The sequence below is a fragment of the Centroberyx gerrardi genome, chromosome 18, assembly GCF_048128805.1.
Source record: "Centroberyx gerrardi isolate f3 chromosome 18, fCenGer3.hap1.cur.20231027, whole genome shotgun sequence".
Lineage (NCBI taxonomy): Eukaryota > Metazoa > Chordata > Actinopteri > Beryciformes > Berycidae > Centroberyx > Centroberyx gerrardi.
Genome location: NC_136014.1, coordinates 9,973,514 through 9,993,659, shown reverse-complemented (window position 1 = coordinate 9,993,659; position 20,146 = coordinate 9,973,514). Strand labels below are relative to the sequence as shown.

Sequence of the window (20,146 nt, the reverse complement as noted above, 5' to 3'; positions counted from 1 at the left end):
GACAGATTGATAATTTGCTTTTTTCTGGTCTTTTGATTCGAAGCAGTGCTGATGGGTACTTGGTCGGTAAGGTTCGCCATCAGCTGAATGAGGGAGCTGTTTTCAGGGTTCAGCTCTTGGGCCTGTAATGCTTTGAAGCTCTCTCTCCTGACTTCAACACACATAACACCGCACTACCTGTGGCACTATGACAGGATATTTATAAGCCAAGCCAAACCTGTAGTGCAATGGTCCAATGAAATCACAGAACAACCAACACCTTAGGCTTAAATTCATGCCGCATTTATAGCAACTCTTTTGATTATGTTGAGAAAAAAAGGTTTCAATATAGGCTGCATACAGTATTATTAATCATTTTTTGTCACTGGTGGTTGGGAGGGGAATTCATTTTGACAGTAACTGCTTAGTTTAATCCAAGCCAGAAACATGGGTGACACAACACTTTGTCTTTGGTGTCTTCTGGGGAGCAGTGGTTGGACAAATATAATCCCCCCGACGATGACCTGATCTTTATTACGTGGTGGCCAATTTATTCTACTGACAAAGACAGATGAGGAGAAAATATACACAGGGCTCTATTTCCCTCCCTCTGTCTCTCTCTATCTATCTCTCTCTTCCTTCTAACCTCACAAGGCAATCATCGTGGACCCTATGGAGTTGGGTAAGTTACTATAGCAACCACACCGGTGCAGAGTTGTAACTAAAAGTGTTGCTCAAAGGTGAAATTGGGTTGAGTTTCTCCATTGCCTTACTTTGGGGGGTAGGAAGAACGTATAGTACTTAAAATCTGTGTATTAGTGTGTGTGTGCGTATGTGTGTGTGTGTGTGTGTGTGTGTGTGTGTGCACATGTGCATGGATGCATGTTTCAATATTGTAGGGAAGGCAGCAGGACAATGGGTCTAAGGGGACAGGACATATGTGTGTTTGCGTATGTGTATGTGTGTATATGTGTGTGTGTGTGTGTGTTTGTGTGCGTACGTGTGCTTGTGTGTGTGTGTGTGTGCTTACAAGTGTAGTTGTGTGTGTGTGTGTGTGTGTGTGTGTGTGTGAGAGAGCCCTAGGGCCCCCTCCATGCTGTGTGTTATCATCTCAGTAACATCACATCAGCACTCCCAACTCCACTAACACCATTCTGCACCCCAGGGTGCTTTAAACCTCATACAAATGACTTCTCTTTCACACATCCTATTGTGCTGCTCTCATTTCCACATACTGCATGCTCCCAGACCACCATATTAACTCTTATATTACCCAGATGGCAAAATACCAACAATATCAACCATACAGACTCTCATCCACAATTTAACTGTACTCCAGTGAACATATCTGTACACAATTTTCATCAATAGAGAATACATTTGATTATGTTTGCAAGAACAGCAAGCGTCTACATGTGCTGATGTTGGATTTTCATTAGCTCCTTGTTGATCTGCACATGTCCGAAATGACTGTTGTAGTAACATTTCTCTACAATTCAAATTGCTTGTGAAGGCGTTTAGCTAGCTAGCAGAAGTTTCATTTCAAGTTCCCTTGTTCCCTTATATCAGCGTTTCTCAAAGTGTGTGACGCGCCTCCCCTGGGGGGCACAGAGGCATGACAGGAGGGGCGTGTGTGACTGGGGGGGAAAATGTAGTGCGGAACTAATGTTTTGACATCGGAATCTTTTTCACGGCGGAACAATAAACAAACCGTGCTTTCACGTTAGCAATGGTGTTCATTCAGACAGAGAGTCTGTAGGTTTACAGAATGGAGAGATATTTGACAGGGACGAAAAGAAAAACAGGCGATGCTTCCGAGACAAATAAGACAAAGTGCGATGGTAATCTCATTGCAGCCACTAATGCAGTGATAAGACTTGAGCTCTCACAAATTGACTTGCTCATCTTTCTTGCCAAATATCTGCATTTGGTCTTTTTTTTGCACAGATTGAACTTCATTGTTATCGTTCTAGCAAAGTGATTTCAAATTTTATTTGATTTTTCTCTATTTTTGAAAAAGCACACAGACTGATGGAGCAATCTAGTGAACTTTATTGTTATCGTTCTAGCAAAGTGATTGCGAATTTTATTTGATTTTTCTCTATTTTTGAAAAAGCACTGATGGAGCAATCTAGTGACAAATGTCACAAAAAGTGGTTTGATAAAGTTGAAGTGGAAGTTGCTTTTTTTATTTGCACAACATAAATTACTGAAAGAAAGGTGAAAGGAATGTTCATGATCTTGATGTTATTTCAATAAAGTTAAACTTGGCCCATTTTGTCACCATTTTGTTGGGGCGGGGGGCATGAAAAGTTTTCTTCCATGACAGAAAAAGTTTGAGAACCACTGCCTTATATGGTAAGTTGTGTCATTTTACAATATTAGACTGTTCGCAGTTTTTGTTGTTGAGTGTTTTGCAAGTTCTTTGTTGGACTTCTTTGTTCTAAATGGTCTTAACCCTTCAGTGAGGATGTAACGTTAACATAGCAGGCCTTGCTAAGTGCATGCTAGCAGTAACATTAAAGAGTAACTAAACCCCACCTAAATCTGTGGTGAAGCCTGACACCTAATGGTGAAAAGTAGGGTACTGAACTGGTCATCTGCTATTGGCTGGTCTCTGTGCCCTGTGATGTCACCCTCTATAGAGTACAACAGGTGGTGACATCACCTGGCACAAAGACCAGCCAATAGGAGAAGGCCAGTTCAGTACCCTACTTTTCACCATTAGGTGTCAGGCTTCACCAAAGATTTGGGTTTGGGGTTTAGTTACTCTTTAAGCTGTAGCAGTGAGCTAATGCTGATTTGATTTTATTGCATTATTTGCCAAGACGCACACAGCTGGCAAGCATGTAACTAGCACTAAGCTAGTTTTTATTTTGTTCTTTTAAATGTTGTTCCGCTTTTAATTTACCCAGGGATGGCATGTGACTGAGATTCATACACTTACACAAATTCAAACCTGGTAACTTCCCTTCCCTACAAGCAGTTGGGTCACAACGACAGTAGTTGTTGAGGGCAGGGAGAGCGCTACTCATTCAATTTCCTCTATAAATCTGAACCTTCTGGTCACAAGCTGACATCTGTACCCCAGCGGGACGCCCCAGTCTGAGAGCAGTGTTCAGCCATACTTTTATGGAGGTGTTGTTGTCGTCGATGAGCGTATCGGTCAGCTCCAGCTGTCCCTCCTCAGCCACCTTCTGAAGCACCATGCGGAAAGTCCCCACCAGTCTGGAGAAAAACAACAGCAGGGAACAACACTCTTCAACAGAAATCAATGGAATCAATACATTGTGGGTTTTTTTTTGTCCTTTTTTCCCCCCACTTCTGCCTCCCCTCTCTTTCCTCTCTGAGTAAATGTAAAGCCTTGTCACCTTGCTAGAGCTCTACATTTCCCTGGTCACAAAAAACATCTTGTAATACTCATACGGAACATTTTTTTTATTCACCGATTGTGTCTCTTCTCCACCACCCCCTCTCCCTTCTCACTCTGTGCTTGTGTGTGAGTGTGTCTCGGTGACAGAGTCATGAATCGACTGGTGTGTGTGTGTGCTCTGGGTGCTGATGGAGATGTGTTGTGACAGACAGTGAGAGGGTGCCATTGTCAGCGGCTCCCTACAGTATGTCACACCTCAAAGCAATTTAAAGGGAGTAGATGGATTTGTAAAGCGGCACACACACACTCTTAATCTTCCTTGTCACTTGCTTTGCAGTTTCTCCCCTTTGTCTTTACCTTGTGCCCAATGGTGCGATGTGTACTCTTCCAATTGCTCCAAATTTTGCTAGATCAATCTTCCATTCTATTTCTATTGACAAGGCCCAATATGACATGACATGGCCCCATTGTTCAGCAGACTACAGTGCTTACTGTGCACGCACACACTAAAGTCCTCCCCCCAGTATTTGCAACTACTTTTTATAATTTGTTTTATACCAATCCAATGGGATTTGCCTCATAAGACACTGCAATCATGAGTGCCTGTAAGAAAGCATTTATCGATTTAGCATACTTTGCTGTGGCAGACAACTAACCTGAGAACAAATTCTAACTGTCTCTAAATTGTCCTGATGAGGAAATGCCTCCTATCTGGCACTCAAGTCAAAACAAATGCTAACAATTACTTGAAAATAGCCCACTATATGATCCAGATCTGCGAATATTTCAGATATAGCTCATTCTCCAACCCTTTCAGCGCATTTCAGCACCAGGCAGCAATTTCCAACCAGCTCTCTTCAGCTTTTATCACTGCCCCGGAGGAAAGGCAGCTAAATGGATAACAACCCTCACACCATTTATTCATCCAGCACACTGAATTAAAAGGTTTTTTTTCTTTGCTTCCTGAAATGGGCTGTTGTTTGTATTTTGCTGGAAAAAAAAATGTTCTCAGGTGTTTTCATTTGAAAGTAAAGCCAAAGGCAGAGGCTTGGTGGACAATACAGAATTTGCTAGACTGAATTAGCTTCTCTGAATAATATTTTTATATGCTTTTTGATGGTTGTTTCATAAGTCTGAGGCATTATTTACCTTATTCAATATAAATGATGAGTTTGGTTTCAAAAACAAGCTATTTAGGCTGGCTTGCACCAATTTTGTTAAATTTAATTTGAAATTAGCGATAATCAAGATTTAAAATGAACTGGAGCTGTGCTGCACAATTTAAATTCAACTCTAGTTAAGTAAATCCAAGATTAACAATTTACACATAAATTTAAATAATTTACGTAAACGATTATAGTATGTGGTTTCAAAACAATCAAAGATGGGTGTTTTGGCGAGAATAAAAACACAAAAATAGTCCCAGGATTTTTGTGTGCTGTTCAATTTGAATAAAAAATGTGTTTAATTGTTACTGTTTGGTCTTATAGACAAACGTTACATTATTGCCCCGCTTAGCTTAATAGCTAGGCTAGAAAAGTAACATCAGCTTCACCAAAAGTTGTCATGACTCTGCAGAAAAGTTGAGAAAAATTTTGTGGTTGAGTTAATGGAGCGTTTCGGTTCAGTTCTGGAGGACAAGAAAAAAAACGACACCACCATCAATCAAAAGGACTATATGGTGGGTTCGGCTGACAGAGGCTGAAGCTGAACAGATGAGCAGGAGGGAAGGAGAGGAGAGACGAGACTAAAGTCTGCTGGAAGAATATGAAAATGAAACCATGGTCATAAAACTCATGTGGGTTGAGTCTGACCCGTATCTTTCTTCAAGGAACTCTCCCATTTCCCTCCATCCACCTCAAAAATACTGCCATTTTGAAAGTTAAACCACCTTAACAGTCAGTTGAACCCCTGATCAAAAATTGAAGTTTTGGAGCAACAGGATCAAAGTTAATCTTGGTTTAAGGTAAAAAGTAAACAGGGAATGTAGAAGCAACAGAATTTATTAATAAACCATAATTTAATCAAGTTTAAAAGTCAATCCTTGTTGGTGCAACCCAACCTTACTATGTGAAAAAGTATACTTTTACAAAATGATTGCTTGTATTAAAGTGAAATTTTGCCTAATTTGGAACATTCAAGCCAGTAGCTACCTCCAACCTTCAAACCACTGCTTCCATAAAAGTCTCAGTTTGGAGGATGAAATATTGAATAATGAATATCAGGTTGCAGTTGTTTTCCAAAGAGCATTGGTTTGTTGGAATGGGACCCTTCGGATGATGTTGTCTCGTATATAAGATCTTCATTTCCGTGCCACCCAAGGATCCTTCATACAGTACAGTAGTGGGAAGAAACCCGGTACAGTCCCCATTCAACCAGCCAATTAGAGCTGGTGAATAATTTAACGAGTTTCCCCCCAAACAGTGAATTGCTAGCAGAGCAATCAGTCACACACAAAGAACGTGCAGCGCAGCCCACACCGAACACACCGCATGTCAGAGTCCCAGGATAATGATCACTGCCACACACACACACACACACACACGCAAAATGATAATTCAGATTGCAAATAAGGCTGTCTATGGAATACAATGTATACCCATAGCATAAATACATGGCATATATGATATTACATATTTAAATAGAGCAACAAGAGAATCACAAAAAACAACACAGACACACAATCACCAAGCTGGATACAAGTCCACAGGGAGAGAAACTATCATAAAACTAGCTGATGACTGAAAGGGTACACAGTCACCACATGGCATGCACACACACACACACACACACACACACACACACACACACGCACAGAGTATAAATCCTTGGGGATCATGGCTAACGATGTGAGCTGCCCAACAGGACTAAGGTTTTATGGGAAGTGACAAGCAGAGGAGACAATGAGCTTTCACCATGTGGATGCTGGGATCATCAGCACCACACACACACATGGATGCACACATACACACACACACACACACACACACACACACACACACACACACAAGCACAACCCCGCATTAACTACAGCACCAATAACCAAAAATAGTTTTTCTTAAATTTATAACCAAGATTAATAGCAATGGCAGCAGCTCCTTATCAGCGAGCCAATAAAGAGAGAGTAGACTGTTCATCACACCAACCCTCTATTACTCTCTCCCTCCCTGTGTGTTCCCTCCCTCTCTCTCTCTCTTTCTCTCTCTATCTCTCTCTTTATCTCTCTCTGTCCTTTCCTATATCTCTCGCTCCTCTTGAACCAGCGATGATGAATGCAATCTCCAGTAGAATGTGAGGCTGCATTAGTCAGCGCAGAGATACCAAGAACTCAATAACGAGGAAAATTTACACGGCCTGAACTTTGCTGCACTTTGAATCCCGGTTATGAAAGAATCTGCTTCCCCTCCGGCGCTGACAGATGCTGTTTCTGTGGAGGTGCACATCTCACTGCTCCCCGCGGAATGACGCCACGGCGCTGCTCAAATCCACCGGTTTGATGTGACTCACAAGAAAAACGCCTATAGAGGAATATTCACTGCTTTGTGCAAAAACTTTGGCGTTTAATAGAAACTTTAGTTCTTCTGGGCAATATCGCCGACAATATTACCCCCGGACAATATGCTCCACTCTTTCTTTTGCCACACAATGGTGATCAATATGTCCCGCGCTGCTTAGAAAAGCAAATGGTTTGTCAGTTCCTTTCAGCCATTGTGCCGCGCGTACGGGCGCTTGAATAATTGAGCCGAGCGGGGCCTATCATGTTCTGCCTCACTTTTTAGCACTTCAAAAGGTGCCATTCATAATTGATTGTACTTCTGCAAACAATTTACTTTCATCTGCTCCATAATTCAGAGCTCCCTTCCCTTTCAATCGGTATTATTTTTCCCGGTAAGCTTTGAGTTTATTTGATGACGACGGAGAGGAGAAATCCGAGGCTCAGGTGAGGCTGCGAGGGGAGAGCAAAACTTTGAAATGCGAAATGTTTTTTCTGGTGGAACGGGGCTGGCTGTTCTCAGGACCGCGCTAATCCACGAAAGCTGACAGTAATTCAACTGGAGATGAAGGGGAAGGGGAATTTTATACCTGCCAAGTGTGTGATTTGGCTTTTGATTGGCGTAGGAAAAGCTTCTGCTGTGCATAGCACCCCATTGGTGAAAAGGTATGACACACACACCCCAACACCCCCCTCCCATGCACACACACCTATACACACACACACACACACACACACTTTTTGAATACTGTATTTGGGTTATTCCAGTTACATAAGGTTCAGTTATTACAGAGCTTTCACATAGCTCAAGGACTAAAAATAGTTGGAATAGTTCAACCTCTACTGTAATAACAATGACAGTAACAACACACACACAGACACACACACACACACACACACACACACACACACACACTCACAGATACACACACACACACACACACACACACACACACACACACACACTCAAAACTCTGTTTATCATTAGTTGTGGGTGGCAAAAGTGAATGAGTATCGCTCTTCCCTCCCTCAGCAAACACTGTGGAGTTGCCCTGGAGCAAGACACTTAACATTAAAAAAACTTAATGTAATATTTACTTCTAAATATTACCTCTCTAACTTTTGTGTAAAAATACACTTTTCATGAGATGGGCTAAAAGATGGAGGAGCAAATTACTGAAGCGACTTAAACTGAATTATGTAAGAAAATGCCAGGACACGAGGGAGAATGTGTTGGGGTGAATCTCCATCACTGAATCATTTATAGTGTCTCTGAGTTGGCCTTAACTCAACCATACACACACACACACACACACACACACACACACTGGCATCACAACAGATCCGTCACAGGATAAAAGGATATGAATTATATGTAAACACTATTTCAGTTATTTGATTTATCCAAATGTCAGCCTTTGGGAAGAGAGAGAAAAAAAGTGAGAAAAAAAAAATGTTGGTGTCGTTTTTGCACACAACTGAAAGACTTTTTGATCTTGTTTTCAGTGTTGATGTCCATCAGCATAGGGCACACTGCAGGCTCAATACAAAGAGTGATATGGCACACAAACACAAACACAGAGGAGAGGAGAGGAGAGGAGAGGAGGAGGAGAGGAGAAAAAGGAAATAGAACAATAAATCAGCTATGGGTAGATGGGATGATAGGGTTAATGGGAAGCATCAAAAACTTCACAGGAGCAGATGAGAAAGCGGGGGTACTGTAATATTACTTTATCGATCCTGCAAAAGGAAATCCCTTCATCTCCAAATCACCCCCGAGTGACATAACACAAAGAGCAATGAGGCCATCGCTCATATAGAACATAATACATCAGTGAAATACAGAAACATGCTGTAAGTAAAGACCAGTGCCAATGCTGCTGGGGAAGATATAAAAGAAACAAGGTACAAATCCTCTTCATGCATTCCAATGCTCCAGAAGCGAGGAGATAAGGATGAAACTAAAGAGAAGAATGGCTCGATGTTTGTCAGCTTGCATGGTTGGTAATTTTCAGACTAGGCTTAATGCGAAATGGTCTTTGAATGGGTACAAATGGAGATGGTATAAAGTTGCAGCCAAATAGCCCCCCTGCTGGACTGCCGTGCCAAGTCCTGTGGCTAAATGAAACCCAGTGTGTTACTGTAAAGATAAACAGAAACCCAAGCAAGAGGGAAGTAAAAAGGAAACAACACGGATTTGATTTTGTGCCGCAGTCAAAGGAAGCGAAGGGGGGAGACAGAGCGGGGGCGAAGACAGAGGGGAACAGCATCCACATGAATTATAAACAGGCTTATCTCACTTTGGAGGGGAACCTGGTGCAGTATAACCCAAAGCCCATTTCAAAGACAAAAAAAGAGCTGTAAGTGCCTCGCAAAGTCTTAGGTATTCAAGCGCAGACAGGGAAGGTACTTCAAAAGTTTTGTGTGGTTTCATGCGATATTGATGTGCTTTCTGTGTTGTTTCAAAAGAGGGTGTAGAGCTTGAATACCAGCCTAAGATGTTTGAGGCACTTATTTCTGATTGATCAATGGATCAGTCAGTGGATTAGTCAATGGATCAGAGGCAATACAGATGCAATGTGTTTTAGTATTGATGGTTGATGTTGAGCATACACCAGAAACAACTGATTTCCATCTATTTCATCCTGTTCCCAATTACATCTAGTTTGAATGTAGTATAAACATTTTGTGATTGCCATCTTGTTAGGCATATAACAATTAGTCAAATAATTCATGTCTGCAGCTACAATGAGCTGTTTCTTTGGAGCTGGACTGATGAGAATTATACAAAACGGCATGCATTAAAACTAATTCTAAACTGACTAAAATGGCTGTAGAGGCGCTATGATTCCCCAACTTGATTAAAGTATCAGAATCCATCTTGCACTGCTCTTGTGAAGGCACAAGTGGAAACATCAGCCCTTTATCAGTTTCATGCTGCTGAAGCAAATAGCTTTACATTTGCATGCCGCTCTCATCCACCCTCTGATTTTGTGAATTGTTCAGTGATGTTACGATAATACAGTAATGAGTCATTGTTGGCTGAACAGAATACTCAAATACACAATCATGCAAACTCCCCTCTGCGCCAGCGCATCATGATTCACAGATATCCCACAGCTTGCAGAATATAGCAGCGTATCTCCCAGGCACGGGAGAAAACAGATAATGAAACACGGGCTATATGTCGCTTAACACAGCACAGAGATCAGCACGCATCATTGCCTTGCCTTTGTGTTGTGGTAATGTGAAGCTGCTCATCCTACTTCTGGCCTTAGCAGGGTGTGACACACTGGCCTTTGAGCCTATTGATGACTACAGTGATGAAGCCTATCAGTTACACTGGCAGCGATGCAGCCTGTGGACATATGGAGCAGGTGTGAGAACAACACAGGCTACGACTCACCGTGAATTATTTACCTACTCCTCTCTGGCTGGGGTATGGGGCGTGTGTTTAGGTGTGTGTGTGTGTGTGTGTGTTTGTGGGATGTGTGTGCTTGCACGCATGAGTGCTTGTGTGTGCGCGCATCAGTCTTTGTGTTTATTTTGTATATGTGCATGCGTGTGTCATTATAAGGCAGTCGGTGGACCATCAAGTGTGTATGTGTTTGAGTGTGTGTGTATGTATGTGTGCCCCTATTTCATGTACTATCAACATTGCATCTTTCATACACCAAGCATTGCTTTGTATTGAAGTTGTGATAGGGCCTGCAGTATGCAGTGTGCTGAAGGGCATCGACACCAAAAATAAGATCAAATAGTTTTTTGGTTACATGTAGTTCAAAAACGGCAACACCAACAGCATCGTTTTTTTCCCCCTTTTTCCCCAAAGGCTGACATTTGAATCTGGGTCAAATACTGTTTGTATATAATTTTTGAAGTTTGTTTTATCCTGACTGCAGTGCCAGATGGGTGGGGTTTACCGCATCAGGACAACTGAAATCAAGTGTGAATTGTCAGTAAAGAAGAGAATACAAAACTGACTTTCAGACATTTTCCTATGATTGTCGAAACTTTCCAGCACTCTATGAATTGTCCTGTGTGACTGAAACGCTCTTCCTGTTTCCTCATTAATTACACAGTGGCACCAGAAAAGACACGATGACAGATGAGAGCTGCCTTCATGTAGAAGTGGCACAACATCTGTCCACAGACCTTTCACCGGGTTTTAGCTCTGACTCATCCGTCTAAAAGTGGCCGAGAAATAATGTATCAACACCTACACACACACGCACACACACATACAAAGGTCCCTGGCGGTGATGTTGATGAGTGCGTGGGTAGAGTATGTGTCCGGAGTCGGGACACACCAGTCAGTCGGCCAGTTAAACCCAGCAGCTGCTAACTGTCTGATTAGATTTACTACAGTTACAACAGATGGATAGACTTCCTGGGGACACACAGTGACCCTCTATACATCTTCTCAGAGCTGGAGTCAAATACACTTCAAGGGTGAAGAAGAGGAAGAAGAAGAAGAAGAAGAGGAAATGAGAGGAAGAGGAGGAAGAAGAAGAAGAAGAAGAGGAAGGAGAAGAGGAGGAGGAAGAAGAGGAAGAAGAGGACAAAGAAGAAGAGGAGGAGGAAGAAGAAGAGGAATAATAATAATAAGAAGAAGACGAAGAAGAGGAGGAAGAAGAAGAGGAATAATAATAAGAAGAAGAGGACGAAGAAGAAGAGGAGGAAGAAGAAGAAGAGGAGGAGGAAGAAGAAGAAGAGGAGGAAGAAGAAAAAGAGGAGGAAGAATAAGAAGAGGAGGAAGAAGAAGTAGATTAGGATAGGAAGAAACAAACTGTTATCAATGGATTCTATCATTTTCATCAATAAGCAAGTCAGCAAGCCATGATTATATCATGCACACGCGCACACACACACATACACACACACACACACACACACACACACACACACACACACACACACACTGCAGGAAACCCAAATGATTGAAGAATAAGGCAGGTTCAACATGATCCTGATCACATTTTCCACTCTAGCTCCCTGCTTGATACTAGCTAGCTGTGTTTTTCATGATGTGATTGTTTGGGGAGCTCGGAGTGACAGATGTGTCCATTACTGGGGATCTAATGCTGTTTCATTACCTCCACTCACCCTCTATGGAAAAGTCATTCATAGCTTGCCCCGTGGTTTGCAGCCTATCGCCCATTCAATTGAGTCAATTTAGAACAAGCTCTCAGGGGCAGAGGGCTTATAGTCTAACGTGCCTTTAGCTGAGTAACACACACCATATGTCAGTCTGGACTGGGCACACACTCTGATGGAAAGGGGACTTTAAACTGAAACTGCAGTTCAGTTTACTCTGAAACACTGTGTGTTGTGGCGAATGTGGTTTTAGGACAACCTAGGAGCAGTTTTTCTACCTTACCTGTTGGAAAAGACTTTGCTGTAATTGTACACTTGGATCTCCAGCATCTCGTTTCCGTCCAGCTTGCTGGCGATGGGCCATCGAAACGTCTGGAAGAGAAAGAACATGAAGGCTTTAGAAAATAGACTTTGTCTCAGCAAAGTTATCCAGCAATCAAATCACGATTTCTATCAATGTCCATTCAAACCAGGACAACCAGAATTTGATGTGAAAGCAACTGACTGAGTTTAATTGAATCCTAGTCTAGGACCGAGATTCAAGGCCCTGCTGAAGTGTCCTTGAGCAAGACAATTATTATTATTATTATTATTATAAACATCCACAGACTTTACAGCACTGGACCAAAATACTGATGAGCATTTTTGCTATGAGGAAAAAAAAAACAGCACTTATTAATGAGTACTTGAAAATGCCTGAGCACATTATTTAGATATCCCTGAGATAAGCCCAGGTTGCACTAACAGGAGTGTGAAAACAGCTTTCAAGGTTTACTCTTTTCTCCTTCTTTACTTTAATTAGCTCTGAAATAGAGTGCAAATTGGATTTCAGGTGGCCACTTTTATTCAGCTTTGACAGGAGACAGGAAAAAAAACAAAAAATCGTTGCATCTTTGCCTTAAATCATGTTCTGCAAATCTACTCAGCGATGTCTCTACTAATTGGCTGTCTCAGATTGATTAGCCACTCAGTAGAGCAATTTCCCTTTATTCAGACCGGTCTCAACACGCGTCTCTTTTAATGGCCTGTCTCCTGTGAATGATATGAAGCTGAGCCCTGAGGCTGATCATTAGCAGTGCTGTAGTTTGTCAGCAGAACCACAGGATGAATCAGAATGAATCAGAATCACTTAAATCATCAAGTAAGATAAACGTTTGAGAATTTGTCTGGGTGACGTTATTGTAGTGACATACTGACAACAACAACAACAATAATATAATCATTATCAATATTATTATTATAATTTATATAGCATTTTTTCAAATCACAGTTATAACGCAATTTACACAGATAAAAACCAAAAATCAACTGCAAAAGCAATAAAAAAACAAGGTAAGAGATAAAAAAGCAAGGCAAGAATCATCAAGGTCAAAAAACAATGACAAAACATCATTACATAGAAGAAAGTCTAGAAAAATCAGTTTTAAAAAGTGATTTAAAAATGATACACATCTAGCCGGCTTGGGCTCCTCAGACAAGTCAATCCAGAGTCTTGGAGCCCTGATGGCAAAGAACTGATTGCCTTTTAATCTATATTGTGGAACAGCCAATAGGAAACTGCCTGAGGACCTCAGGCTACGATCTGGCTCATAAGGCATTAAAAGGTCTGTGATAAAGCTTGGTGCCAGACTTATCTGTGCCTTCGAAGTGATGGTAAAATCAGAAAATCGAGCTAAAGGTGATAAAATTGATGTCATATTGTCTTTTTCTTCCAATAAGAATTCTAGCTGCTGCATCCTGAGGCAGGAATACAGAGAGTTGCAGTAGTCCAGATCACAGGGATAAAGGATAAAAACTGCTTAACTTTGGAAATATTCCACCGTTGAAAGACACGAGCTTGCACAACTCTCCTAACCGGTTTGCCAAAGCTCAAATTAGCATTGGAAATTACACCTACATTTCTTGCTACTGGCTTTACATCGGCAGAATACCTAATTAATGGTGAATCAATTTAATGGAGTTGGGTGGGCTACTTCGGATTTGGCTTCATTTAGCTGTAGAAAACTCTAAGACAGCCAGCTCTTAATATCTGCAAGGCAAGTAGTGACAGATGTACAAGTACTTCACATACATTACACCCAGAAAAACCCTAAGTGATGCCTATACTCACAAGCCCCATCACCGACATTAACACGCATATAAACTCCAAATGATGTTATTCTCCTCTCCAAGGTACTTAACTTGATTAATTATGAGGAGAAGCCCAGAAGCAGAAAACATTCTCTATTTCATTAGTAAAAAAAGAAAAAGCATGTTATACAAAGATTAGGCAACATGACGACAAATTTGTATATTTGGTTTCACATTCGGTAAATCATCTCTCAACCCCTCTCTGCTGTACTCCAGCACCGGTGAAATGAGCCTATGTCATGACAGAGGGATGAAGGTCGGGCCGGTGATTTAAAGCTCATTGGATCCCTGCTGATATTGGCCTCTCATTCAGGAAAACACAGTGTGCTGTAAGGTAGTCGGGCGAGCGATCCATCAGGTCTGTTTCATTACTGAATCCCGGGGTTCCCACCTGCTACTGTAATCCATACTGCTAGACTGCCCTCCAGGATCTCTGTACGTGTGTGTGTGCATGCGGTGTGTGTGTGTGTGCTGTTACACCATCGCTCAGTGCTGCTTGCCCTGCAGCCCAGAGTCAGGCATGACCAGCGCCGCTCCCTCTTCCTCATGCGTTTCGTTCCTCGAGCACGGTGACGTCGGGCCTCCATGCACAGACCCCCGCAGTGACGGTCATTGGCTCAGATTGTATCTAATACAGCAGCACTGCGTCTCATTTACGGCTAAATCTGTTGCAGTCTGTTTGAATAGCCTGAGGAGAGAGGGGCCGCAGCGTGGTGTTAATGCTCCACGGATGACGGCACACACACACCCACGAACCTGGGATAGCTACAGTACTGAGTTAATGGAACAAGGTGGAGGCAAGGACTGTTATACACACCGCTGCATGGTCACACACACTGTATCTGCTTACTCGATACATACACACCACTGTACCGCTGTAAATGTTTTGGTTTATTTAACAGGCAGAGTCACATTAATTTCCCCATAGTAAGATATCTACTAATTTTACTCCCAGCCAGGCGCAGAGAAACCAATCACATGGGTGCATTGGTAAAGCGCAGGTACACATCTCTCTCTCTCTAGCTCTCTCCTACACACACACACACACACACACACACACACACACACGCACACACACAGATGTACTGACTCTAGGGTTCCCACTGCAGTCATTGTAAATCCATTAAGACTGATCTGTGTGTCTCCCAATTCGTTTTGGCTTCATTCTCTGGCATGCAGCGTCCAACAGTATTTATCTCTGAAGGAACACCTGCACATACAGGAATCCAACATACAAAGAGGTAAGATAACTATGCTGCATGGTGCCTTTATAGCCACTCTGTTGGAGAGAAAATGTTCACCCAATACAAAATAAATAAATAAATAAAATGAGAGAATAGAATCCATTCAGGTGAGAAAGTGAAAAGGTTTAATCTTAAGCTGCAACATATTTCACATTGTTCAAGCTGAACCATTTTCTCCACCACATACGCTTTTTTGTTGTTTTCTTACATTTTTTTGAAGACTGGAAAAAAATATGCAGAAAAAGCTGAGTTTGCATGTATTGAAACGTATTCTGCAAACTCATTATTCAGGAAAAAAAGAGGTATATTTATCATTATTGCTCAGCTCTAATTGGCCATGCATATTTCAAGCCTTTCACCCTTCCTCAGGCAGTTCACCTCCACACTCACCTCCAAATTTAAATACATTTAGAAGCACATTGTCATGCGCTGTCATTGTGTTGAATGGATAAATGTGCAAATGGAGGCGAGCACCTGTATGAAACACATCAACAATTAACGCTGGATGCAAATTATTCCAGGTTTAATTTATGGACACTTGCTCATTATGTATAATTCAGCGTCGCCATGGCTACCCCAATAAATGGGATTTATGGGATGACTGTTTGGCCAGTCAGGTGACCATCATGAATCAACAAATGAGTTTCTAAAGAGGCTAAAGGTTGCTGTTGACAAATGATAAGAACTATTGTTTTGGACGGCAAAAGCTGCAGAGTCGGTGAGGAAGTTAAGATATATTGGATTGCCGACATGTGACCTGAGAAAGACCCCAGAGACAGAGGCCCGTTTTCTACTGTGTGATGTGACCTTTAGAAAATAGATGAAAGCAGTAGTTGATGGAGCATGTTACATAAAATGATGTTAACCTAAAGTCAATATAGCTTATATGAAGAATAGCATGTTTGTAAACTGACTTTGCGTTCTCTTTATCATTTCAATTGCTTGGGTCTTATGTAAATGACATGCTGTTAAAATAAATACAGTGTTTCATTCATTGCTAATAGTAAACTTGGGTCAAGGCAATCTATGAGGACAAGAAACAACACTCTTAAGATCATTATGCAAGTACACAATAATACTGTTGAAGTACCTAATGAAAATCTTCCTAATACTGTACTCATAACCTCACAATGTTGTAACAGCACAATGTAAGCACATACAGTTACATTGTACACTTATGCTGTATTGATGCCTTGTTCTTACATCTTTGTAAATATATTTTGTGTTAGGGATATTTTCATTAAATGCTTACAATTTGTTCTTGTGTAATCCAGATACTTTTCCATAACTTAATACACAGGTTAATACACTGGAAACAGGCCAATGCAAAGTTGTATCCAAGTTTGATCCTCACCAGCATCATAAATGAAGTTAGCGAAAGATACAACAACGGAAATTACTATAAAGTTACACTGCAATCAAGTTCTGTACAGTTTTGCAGCACTATGCAGTTTGGACTTGAAGCCGCCAAGCAAGTAAAACAGCTGCAGTATTCTAAAATCCAATCCAACTTGGCTCATTAAAATGTATCACAGATCTTGTGGATAAAGAAATGTGTGATATTACTTTTGAAAAGCAATCTTCACTGCACTATAAAAAAAAACACACACTAGCCAGTCTTGTGCTACAGCCTCCTCTCTATTATCTGAGCCTACTCTAGAGATCACACATCCAACTCGCTGATCCCCCCACTAACCTCCCTCCTACACAGATACTGTACCGTGATACGCGGCCTAATTGGAGGAACGAGGGCCGCTCATTAAAAGTGACAGGTATGATGAAGCCAACCGGAAGCCCGGAGGCCACGGCGGCCTATCAGAGGGACTAAACGCCAAACAGAAGGAGGGGAGACGGTGCTGCTGTGATCCCACGCTGCAGCGCCGAGGTGAGCGGATGGGTGACCGGGTCATCACACCGTCATCCCGTGATGCTTCATGCCTGTTGCCATGGACACGGAGGATGAAAACACCTCCGTGATGAATTATGAACAATATGCTCCCTCTGTCACTCGGGGTCTGGTGAGGATATGGTACGGCTATAATTAGGACGCTTCTGTATACAGTATCTTTTGTGCAAAGTTTAAAGTTGTGCGTTGTTATCTTTTGATGATGCCAACAATTGCAAGTCCTCCGCACTTGGTTTCTCCAGGCTTAGATGTATTCTTAAAGGATAAAAGAGATGAAGGTAGACTGCTGAAAGAGGCAGAATACAGTTCAGTGAGGCTGAGGCTGAACATGAGCCAGTATGCCCTTTCTCATTACAGCAGGCTTTACCGGCCAGCTCCAGACGCTACATAATATTTTGGATTTTCTGGATGAGTAAGGAGTTTATTTGTGTTCCCTGGATTTGCCATTGTGTACAGTACAAGACAAGAGAGTCCACCTCTGCAACAGTAAATTATTAAATGCCAGAGCTGCACTCACCTACACATTTTCTTACATTATTCAGCTTCCCTCAATATTTTCTTTTCTTTTCCCTTAGCCCATGTGAGGTCGGCTGGTTTTTACATAACGCCGCCGTCGTGTGAAAACCTTGAACCTCTCATGTTGGTGATATTCATGTTTTGACTTGAACTGAAGGTCTGTGCTTTGCGGGTTGAGCCGGTTCCATGACTCCGGGTGCAGTGACACTCATTCAAAACCAGAAGTGTCGTTTCAAAAGCAGGTGCCATTCTGAAAGCACAGCAAAGATGCCTTTTTGGAGATTGATGCTTTTAGTCTGTCTCTCTATTTTTATGTGCACTAATAGCATATATGTATAATCGTTTAAATATTTTGTCTTTTCTCTGCTCATGTACCATGTGGGTCTGTTGTGTAACTTGTTTCTCGCCGCGCCATGTTACCAAGACAAATTCCCCGTATATGTTTCCTACTCAGCAATAAACTGAGTCCTTTTGATTGTGATTCTGATCTGATCCGACCGCAGCGAGAGGAGAGGTGCAAGAGGAAAACACACTGACTGATGGAAAACAGATTACCTCAAAGAACTGTCCCTCTGCTCCATGTGCTGTCTTCCTTTGACTCACTTGCTCTCTCACCCGTGTGTGTGTGAGTGTGTTCAGTGTGTGAGTGTGCGAGAGTGTGTGTGTGAGCGTGTTCACGGACATATCAGACACTCTAGATGAAACGGCATCTCTGATAAGCTGGGTCTGCTGAGAAACTCGATCTTGTCCAATTTACTGACCTCGCTATCCAACCCCCCCCCCCCCCACACACACACACACACACACACACCCACACACACACACTCTCTCTCAATTTACCCCTCCCCCCCTTTCATTTCCATCCCTGCTCTGTTTCTCGCATGTCACTTTTCTCGGCATGCTCCAGTGTTTCCACAGTGAACCCTGTGCATCTCCCTTTCTTCACTTCCTCTGGAAACACACTCTGCTCTATTGTGATAGAACGCCACTCTCTATTTATTTCAGGCTCATTTGTGTGTCAAATTAAATACCAAAACCTTATTGGCATTGAGCCAGTCAGAATCTTTCATACACCCGGAGCAGGTAATCACTAGTGATTGTGGCAGCCATTAGCCATGGTTAGACAGTTTTCATTGCTGCTGCTTTCCACCTCATTAATCACCATGCACAATATCTGATTACTGTATTAATATTATGCAAGAAAAACGCTTCCACCACCGGCTTCCTGCAGGTTTTACTTGCAAAACAACTGTTACCTGAAATTCAAGCATATACAAAAAGTGACTTTTACTTTCATATAAGTACATGTCACTTTTACCAAATGGTGTATATCTAATTTTCTTCCTTTCTCAAAGCTGAATGGCAGTGCCATACGGCGAGTCGGCAGGTACGGGAGACTTTCTTCAGATAATTCAGTGAAGTCTCATTTTGTTTCAAGCCGGACTCGGTCTTAATAAAACTGCAATCAGCTCGCCGGTTTCTGCTGTGGCGGACCAGATGGTGCAGAGATAATGAACAATGCACTTGTCAGGGAAGCTGCTCCACAACTCCTTAAAGTCAGGGAAATAGGCAGCGTTGCGCTGTGAAATGCCTCTCGCTCCACACTTCAAAACTTTTACGCTGAGCTGGATGGTTTTTTTTATTTAACAGCAGAGGCTCTACTGTTCATCTGGTACTGTATCCTAGAAAAATAAATACTCTATACCGTGTTTATTGATGTTTGGCTGCCAGATCTTCTCCAAATATGATGTTGTGTCCCAAAAAGGCAAAGCAAGAGCCCAAACTGTGAGCGCATAAATTGTTTTTTAATTAGAAAGCATGTATTTCTAGATGCCAAGAGGCGGTAAATTAGGTTGCAAATGGTTATTATTGGAGCTGAGCTGTCCCAACACAAAGCTCCTCACAAACATGCCTCCAAACTGTTTACAGCAGCTGATACCTCCTCATCTCAAAGTTACTGTGCCTCCTAAAGGTTTACAGCTATCGATCGCTCACCTACTCTGCTCTCCAGGATCCTCTCATTTCGCCTCAATTCCCACCAAACCCAGCTACATTTGTTGGGACCATTTTTTTTTTCTTCGATAGAGGCAAGAAAATCTATCTTGCTTCACCCCAGCCCTTTTTCTCTGTCTGATTCATTGCCAAGCAGGACAGCTGCAAACCTCAAGACAGAAATCTATACAGAACTAGTTGGGAGGATTAATAGAAAAGGTAGAGAATACAAACTTAACATGAAATCGAATATTCAATAGCAAAAACTGTATATTGGAATTTGTCTGTGGTTCTGTGTTCATTTATGGTTGTCTTTTGTTTTTTCTCCATTTGAGAATAATTTTGTGGTTAAGTGACTTTACTAGGATTCTTTTTTTTTTAATTTTAATTTGTACCAGTGTTTACTGAGGCACCTT

At 41.9% G+C, this 20,146-nt stretch overlaps 1 protein-coding gene across 1 annotated transcript in view; it reads right to left on the bottom strand.

The window, feature by feature from the left end:
• otofa (otoferlin a) overlaps positions 1–20,146 on the bottom strand; it is a 70,674-nt gene that overhangs the window by 40,918 nt on the left and 9,610 nt on the right. The window contains exons 3-4 of the mRNA XM_078289705.1: positions 12,226–12,314; positions 3,108–3,207 (exon numbers count right to left, since the gene is read on the bottom strand). Coding sequence (XP_078145831.1) covers positions 3,108–3,207; positions 12,226–12,314 — 189 coding nt within the window. The remainder of the gene's footprint in view (positions 1–3,107; positions 3,208–12,225; positions 12,315–20,146) is intronic.